Source organism: Octodon degus, unplaced genomic scaffold, assembly GCF_000260255.1.
Source record: "Octodon degus isolate 3935 unplaced genomic scaffold, OctDeg1.0 scaffold00048, whole genome shotgun sequence".
NCBI lineage: Eukaryota > Metazoa > Chordata > Mammalia > Rodentia > Octodontidae > Octodon > Octodon degus.
Genome location: NW_004524624.1, coordinates 10,078,229 through 10,086,425, shown reverse-complemented (window position 1 = coordinate 10,086,425; position 8,197 = coordinate 10,078,229). Strand labels below are relative to the sequence as shown.

Here is an 8,197-nt window from a genome sequence, read left to right as displayed (position 1 = left end):
GGAAGATGCTTGTGATAGAGTTGCCCCACAGTGCCACCCTTTCAAGCTTGAGAACTCTCCCTATTAACCCCTTAATCCATCAATTTGGTCTTTACATCCTCCCCAGTGCCATAAATATATAAGAATAGGGTCTCAAGGAGTTATACAGCAAAAACTGAAGCAAACAGCTTGAGAGCCAGGATGTGCAACCCTTTCTCCCCACCCGGAAAAGTCAAGGGTGTTTCCAACAGAACCCTGTTCCTCTAGATCTTTGCCTTAGGTCTAAGTTTCTCTTGGGCCATGGGGTCCTATTGGTGCCCGCGAGGACCGGAGGTTGAGCTGACTAGGTAGGCGGAGCCTGCGGGGTGGGGCCAGGCCAAAGGGCCTCTCACTAGGAGCTTCTCCATTCTGTCAGCTCTCCGGGAACATCCACGCCAAGACTGACACCCGTCGTAGCAGGTGAGGGACCCTCTTTGATTAGGGTGGTTTTGGGGGTATGGTGGTGGAAGTGTTTCTAGCACCTTCAGATTTAACTTTGCACACTGTCAAGGTCTCATTTGTAGAATTCTTGGGTCCCCAGAAGAGCTTATTTTTCACTGGGACAAGGCAGCCTTTAAAAGACCTGGTTTGGAATGGGGTTTGGTGTAGGGCTGCGGGACAGGGGTGGGCACAGGTGTGTGATAGATCAAGGAAATCTTGAGGCATGAAGGGAAAGGGGTGAGGACCAGAGGGAGAACAGAAGGTCTTAGAGAAGACCCAGGAGACAGAGAAAGAGGAAAACAGCAGGCAGTGAGAGGTCGGAGGAGCAAAGTCAAGCTGCTAAGAGGGGCAGTGAGAGCTGGGTAACAGGAAGATTGAGGAGGAAGGAAGGCTCACATGGAGCAATCAAGTCTTCCGGGCCTCTTCCAACTGTGAGCCTGGTCCAGAAAGCCCCAGGGCAGGCCAGGAGCAGATGGGGGCTGCAGGTTTCTACTGGAATGCTTCAGTGTAGAGGAAAAACCTCCCAGTTACCCACTCCCCTGCCTCTTCAGACTTCCAGTTTCGTTCAGAGGAGAGGGTGAGGCTCTCCTCACTGCGGTCACAGCCACATCCTGCAGAGCAGGGGAGGGGGAAGTAAGAAGCAAAACAACTAGAACCACCACAGGAGAGGACCTTGGGGTGGGAACCTGGACCTCTGCAGCAGATGGGTCCCAGCAGGGTCCTGAGCACAGCCAGGAGCCCGCAGACCTGCAGGCCTGCTGCCCGGAGGGGCCATATCCCATGCTGGCTCAGTGCACTGTACCTAAAGCAGTGCTGACAGCAGTCCACAGAAAAAGGCTCTTGGGATTGCTTGGCCTGAACCTCGTTCTTATCATTTACTAGTGACTCTAGTCAAGGTGCTTCATTTTTCTTAACTTTAGTTTTCTCACTGCAAAGTGGGGCTATCTGTGTATGGAGCTGAGGAGAGGCAGTTACCAAAAAGCACCTGACACATAGTAATATCTCAGTAAATGTTAATTATTCTTATCAGGACTCCCAGAATCCCTATGCTTCACACTTCTTTAAAGACAATAGTTGACATGGGCTCTTGGAGTCGGGAAATCAGTTGTGTTTGACCTCAGGTAAATAATTTAACACAAGCCTCAGTTTATGGAGAGCAATACCTATACCTCCAGGGTGCAGGATGCAGAGTCAGGGTCACACAGTAGCTGTGGGGTGATCTGTCAGCTACACTCATGCTCTGGCAGCAGCCCCCAATTCCTGCCTGCACCCTGGGGCCACCTTCCCTGTGGCCACTCCTTCAGAAGGGTTAGCAGTGTTCTTCCAGGATGCTTTGGAGATCAAGAGTCCCCACACAGGGGCTGGGGAGATGGCTCGGTGGAATAAGCACTTCCCTGATAAGCGCAAGGGCCTGAGTTCAATCCCTGGTTCCGAAAAAAAAAAAAAAAAAAAACAAACAGCAACACACAGAGGACCAAGGGGGCTTAGGGGAGACAGGACAAGGTAACCAAACAACAGAAAAAGGAAAGCCCTTTCTCTTTCTAAGAAAGCCTGTGACCTCTCTTCTAGTGAGTGACCACACCTACGCCCAGGCACCATGGAGTCCTTCAGCTCAAAGAGCCTGGCACTGCAGGCAGAGAAGAAGCTACTGAGTAAGATGGCAGGTCGCTCTGTGGCTCATCTCTTCATCGATGAGACAAGCAGTGAGGTGCTAGATGAGCTTTACCGTGTGTCCAAGGACTACACACACAGCCGGCCCCAGGCCCAGCGGGTCATCAAGGACCTCGTCAAGGTGGCTGTGAAGGTGGCCGTGCTGCATCGCAATGGCTGCTTTGGCCCTGGGGAGCTGGCTCTGGCTACCCGTTTCCGCCAGAAGCTGCGGCAGGGTGCCATGACGGCACTTAGCTTTGGGGAGGTAGACTTCACCTTTGAGGCCGCTGTGCTGGCTGGCCTACTCACTGAGTGCCGAGATGTGCTGCTGGAGCTGGTGGGGCACCACCTCACCCCCAAGTCCCATGGCCGTATCCGCCACGTGTTCGATCACTTCTCTGACCCAGGTCTGCTCACAGCTCTCTATGGTCCTGACTTTACTCAGCACCTTGGGAAGATCTGTGATGGGCTCAGGAAGCTGCTGGATGAGGGGAAGCTCTGAAAGCCTGGGACCCGGGGCTTTCTACCGTGGCTGACTGGAAAACAACACAACGGGGGCTTTCTAACCCTGCTCTAGGCACTAATGCTTTTCAACCCTCAGGCTTCATTCTTTCCCAAGGGAGCCTCACCTGAGACCACTGCACCCAAACTGCTGGAGAAGAAGATGCAGCGGGGGGGCTTATTCCCACTTGAGCCCCAGCACAGGAAACAGCTGCCTTCAAAAGGCGAAGTGAAACTTGGATCTCTATTTCTCCCAAAAGGGACATCTGAAACAGGGAAGCCTTCTCCCCTACACACCAAAGGGGACAGAACCCACATAAACCCTCTGGGGACACTAAAGACAGAAGAGGGGATGGTGGCTCTTGGAGACATCTTAGCCCTGCAGCTCTAGGTAGAACATGGACAGATACCAGAGGCTCTGTCTCAGGGTGCAGGAAGGAGGGCAAGGGCAAGGGAGAGCCTCAGAGGGAAAATAAAACTACTGAAACATGCACAGGGCTCAGTGTTTAATCTCTCCAGCTTCTACAGCGTAGGGTCATCACAGAGGAAAGGAGGTATGGAGACACCACTTATCTCACCTCTCACCACTTCCACACAGGAGACTGAGGCATATTTCCAGTACATTGAGGTTCCCTTGCCTACTTCTCTGTTTGAGAAACAAAAAACAAACTGTGCTGCAGATCAGTGCTACAGACTGCAAATAAATACACAGTGAAGATCAAGGCATAGACAGGCTCTGGTGGGGAGGATATGCAACTAAGAGCCTCCCAAGCCAACCTCCTCCTTGAGCCCCACAGGACTCTCCTTCCACCCTCAGCCCCACTGCAGGCAGAGCACAGGACAGGTTAGAAGGATGAATTGGTGGAATGGAGAGGTCAAGTCCCTACTTTGTTGTTTTTCTCAGAGCAAGGGTTGTGAAAAAGTTACAGGGAACTTGTTAGTCAAGACTGAGCCCAAATCCTTGACCTTGCCATCCTGGGTGTGACACCAGATCGCTGATTCCCTGTCCTCAGTAGCGTGCTCAGAAAGGAGCTGGGAGAAGATGAGGAACCAGCAGCCACTGGCTCAGTGTTCCAGGTTACGGAAATCCCATTTTTCAGCTGAGAGTGGGAAGGAGTTAGATATAGCAAATAAATATTACTCAATATAGCACCAAATAAATTAGATAACATAGTTGGAGCTGGGAAGTTGAAGGGGAGTCTCTGCTTCCCTGCTCTAAGGGCAGAATACAGTGAAAAAGATAAGAAAGGCAGCAGGGATGTAAAAAAGCCATCTGAATCTAAAGGATAACTCCAGATTCAGCTGACAACTGGAAAGGGGTCTGATTCTCATCTCCTACTTTAAAAAAAAAAAAATGCACTCCAGTTTGTGACAGACAGGAGGCTGGAGGAGATAGTTGGGAGTTGAGGGAGGCAGGCTGGGAAAGCCATGTTCTTGAGCCTCACCTCAGGCTCCTCTCTCCTTCAAGTTGTTCCTTCCAAATTCTGCTTCTCTCAGTCAGTTCAGGGGACATCAGAGTTTGAAGATTTCATCCTCCTGGTCCCGTAGTGTCCGAGTCCGAGAGGTCCGCGTCAACGGTACAGGACCTAGGACTGCTCGTTGCTGGGTCTGTGGGGAGCTCATGTGGAGACACGCATCTTCCCTGGGTACCCTGTAGGTGAGGAAAGGGGAAAGAGCGACAGATCAATGGAAGAACCTGAGGATGGGCCAGGAGGTACAGGGACATTGTCTCCTCTCCCACTTCACAAGCTCTCTGCTCCAAGACAATCTCAGTATCATCCAGAAAAATCTTAGCCATAATGCTCCTGAATGGATTAAGAAAGCAGCAAGAACAATCAACTGTTTCACTCTGAAGAGAACATGGAATCCAGCTCAGCCCAATCTGGCAGCCCTGGGCTGTGTACTTCATCAGGGGCCTTATAGGCAAAGGTACCGCCTCGCCTCTGCAGGTACTATGCTCACTTACTTGTGTTTGTGGGGAGTTGGCCAGAAGTCTGTGGAGCAACTTAGGAGGACTCACTCAAGACTCACCCAATTTCTCCTTTGCTCAGCTTCTGTGCAGCGACCTTCTTTGACAGGCTGATCTGTGAGTCAAGCTTCTTAAGGAAATCTGAGGCAGAGAGGTCATGGGCAGGCCCAGGGTGGTCCTGTCCAGTAGTGGGAGGGACGCTGTCACCTTTGGCATACTCGGAGCCCATCTTTTGTTTGCTCCTCTCAGCTGAGGGTGACCATGCTTTGTCCCTACTTGGGTACACCTCTTCCTCTCCATTGTTCTCTTCTTCAGAGTCCAAACCATTGAATAGGTCTCTGGGCTCTGTCAGGATGGGGATGTAGAGGGTTTTCTTCAGGAAGATGGAGTCATTAGTATAAAGGCGATTTGCACGCTTAATCTGTTCCATCTTAAAAAAAAAGTCACCCAAATTAATGATAGTAACAATTATCAATCTTTAATAGAATCTCCTCTTTTAAAAGTAATTATGGGGCTGGTGAGATGGCTCAGTGGTCTAAAGCACCTACTTAGAACAAGCTTAGCAAAGCATCAGGGACCCTGGCGGGCTGGGCTGGCCACACACACACACACACACACACACACACAAATAAATAAATAAAATTAAAAAAAAAAACCTTTAAAAAAATAAAAGTAATTATACAAGCTGGGTATGGTGGCATATACCTGTAATCCCAGCACTCAGGAGGCTAAGTCAGGAAGATTGCCACCAATTTAAGGTCAGCCTGATCTACATAGTGAGACCCTGTCCCAAAAATAAAATAAACTTGTGGCGATCCTCCTGCCTCAATCTCCCAAGTGTGGGGATTATAGGCATGCCACCATGCCTGCCTTTTTTGTTATTGTTGTTGCCACTGATACTTCTAAGCAGGGGCTCTACCACTGGGCTACATACCAGCCCAGCACTGATATTTCTTCCTTGCAAAGCCAGGGCAGACGGTGATGCCAGTCACTCATTCAGTGATGAATAAATAGGTACGAAATAAATATCTAATGAAAGAAATAATTCACATAGTGTAATACACATTTCCCTAGGGAACAAAAAGGCCCAAGATTCTAGTTCTACTTCTGTCATTAACTTGCTAGGTAAATTTAAACAAGTAGCTTAACCTTTTTTTTTTTTTTTTTTTTTTTTGGCAGAACCAAGGATTGAACTCAGGCCCTTGTGCTTGCCAGAGAAGCACTTATTCCACTGAGCCATTTCCCCAGCCCTTGCTTAACCTTTCTGAGCTTCTATCTTTACCTTTAACAATGGCTCTCAGTGAGGTCTCAGATTCTTCAGGGGCCTACAAGATCAGACCCATTTTCCTAGTATTAAGATGTTATTTTCTGGGCCGGGGAGATGGCTTAGTAGAAAAAGTGCTTGCCTCGCAGGCGCAAGGTCCTAAGTTCAATTCCCGGTTCCACCAAAAAAAAAAGATGTTATTTTCCCTTTCATTTTCATTTCTCACGAGGTACAATGGGTCTGCATGATGTGTAATATTGCAACAGATTGAACCTAGAAGAAGCCAGAGCAGCTGAGCATAGTGGCACACACCCTTAATTCCAGCACTCCGGAGACTGAGGCAGGAGGACTGCCATGAGTTTGAAGCCAGCCTGGGCTACAAAGAGAGTGAAAGGCCAGCCTGAACTGCAACAAGACCCTGACTCAAAAAGATACATACACACACACACACACACACACACACACACACACACCCAGAACCTTCTCAACTGGGTTATTCCAAAAATTTAATAACTTTCTCTTTCATTTCTACTCACCTTCCTCTTGACATCCATCTAGAAAAATGCCTCAGATTAACCTACTAGCTTGCTTATTATAAACCTCCTATGACTTGTCATTGGCTAAGAAATAAATCTAAATCAGCCAGGGAGATAGCTCAGTGGAATAAGCGCTTCCCTGGCAAGCGTAAGGGCCTGAGTTCAATCCCCGGTTCCGGAGGGAAAAAAAAAAAGTCCAAATCAGCACTGAAGATATTTCTCAATCTAGTTCCCACAGGAGACGTCTAGCCTTCTCTCTTTTGTTGCTTATGCAGTTTGCTGTCCTGAACTTTTCATTTTACTTTGAAGACTCCACCATCTTTCACATTTCTGTGTTTATTCATCCTGAAATGCCTATTCCTACTCCCTTCCCTGCTTGGAAAATGTCTACTCATCAACTATCAGTACCTTTGTGTGACCCTCTTCAGGGCTCCTAATGCAGCCCATGATGACTGCTGTAATGACTTGCCCTGCTCCTGTACAGGCTGAGAGGGTAGCTCAGTGCTGAAGTCCTGGTTCAGTCCCCAGTGCTACAGAAACAAACAAACTAACTAACTAACTTGTCTTATGGGCTGGGTACAGCTCAGTGGTAGACTGTTTGCCTAGTGTAGCAAGGCTCTGGGTTTGATCACTAGCACTGCAAAAAACAAGACCAAGAGCAAACAAGCAAAAACTTTCCCCTATTACATGGTTAGTCCCTGCTTTGCCAAAAGGATGTGAGTCTTTTAAGGGCAGGGATGGTAACTTGCTGTCTCTGTGTCCCTACTGTGCGCCTTAGTATCCTACAAAGTGTACAGGAGTTTAGAAAAAGTATGTATTTATGATAATATATAAACTAGAATAACAAATATATAAACTAGATAACAATATAAACTAGATAACAAAATACAGCCTCTCAGGGCCAGGGAGATGGCTCAGTAGAATAAGCTTTTGCCTGGCAAGCACGAGGGCCTGAGTTCAATCCCCAGTTCTACCACAAAAAATAAATAAATAAATAAATAAATAAATTACAGCCTCTCAGATAGAGTTGATCAGTATTTTATTCTCAGAAGCCAGACTGTCAGTTTTATTATGATGCCATCTTGGCATTTTATTGTTTTGTTTTGTTTTTTGAGACAGGGCCTCAATCTGTAATTCAGACTCAAAATGATCTTCCTGTCTCAGCCTTCAGAATGCTGGGATTATAAGTATAAGCATGCGGAACCAACTCTAGCTTTCTTTTTTTGAGATCAGGTCTTGCTGTGTACTCCAGCTTGGCCTAGAATTCAACAATTCTCCTGCCTCAGCTTTCTGGAATTGCAACACTCATTGATCTGAATTTTTCTTTTTCTACCTGTAGACAGAGTCTTGCTATGTTCTGCTGGAAGGCCTCAAACTCATGGCAATCCTCCTGCCTGTCTCCTAAGCACTGGGATTACAAGCATGTACTACCATGCCCAGCTAAAATCTGAATGATTTCAAAAAGTTAAAATTGTCTTGCACTTTTGAACATGCCAAATATTTTGATGCTATCAATTTTATTTTGCCTAGATTATATCATAGATCCCCTCCAGCTCCAAGATGTTATGAATAATTTGAGTTTTGTGGTGCTTTTATTATTTGCCAGAGGGATCATAGTCTACTTTCTTTCTTGAGGATAAGCATCGTGTTTATCGTTTTTCTCTTTAATATTAAAAAAAAAGAAAGAATATGCAGCATGGTAGAGGAATTAAAAGTAAGGATTTGGGCTGGTGAGATGGCTCAGTGGTCTAAAGCACCTACTTAGAACAAGCTTAGCAAAGCATCAGGGACCACGGTTCAATCCCCCAGCACCACATG

General features: G+C 47.3%; 2 protein-coding genes across 3 annotated transcripts in view; one reads left to right on the top strand and one right to left on the bottom strand.

Annotated features, from left to right (window-relative positions):
* The first annotated feature begins 368 nt into the window (after window positions 1-368).
* On the top strand, window positions 369-3,951 carry Tnfaip8l2 (TNF alpha induced protein 8 like 2). Of its 2 annotated transcripts, none has more exons than XM_004632378.2 (2): window positions 369-438; window positions 2,029-3,951. In XM_004632378.2, the coding sequence occupies exon 2, from the start codon at window positions 2,057-2,059 to the stop codon at window positions 2,609-2,611; it is 555 nt and encodes a 184-aa protein (XP_004632435.1). In that variant the 5' UTR covers window positions 369-438; window positions 2,029-2,056; the 3' UTR covers window positions 2,612-3,951. The 2 variants fall into 2 exon arrangements, with proteins under 2 accessions (XP_004632435.1, XP_023572334.1); XM_023716566.1 differs by having other exon boundaries at window positions 402-438; window positions 2,006-3,951.
* Window positions 3,102-8,197, bottom strand: part of Lysmd1 (LysM domain containing 1) — a 10,443-nt gene continuing 5,347 nt past the window's right edge. The window contains exons 2-3 of the mRNA XM_004632376.2: window positions 4,642-5,009; window positions 3,102-4,261 (exon numbers count right to left, since the gene is read on the bottom strand). Coding sequence (XP_004632433.1) covers window positions 4,123-4,261; window positions 4,642-5,009 — 507 coding nt within the window. The 3' untranslated portion in view covers window positions 3,102-4,122. The remainder of the gene's footprint in view (window positions 4,262-4,641; window positions 5,010-8,197) is intronic.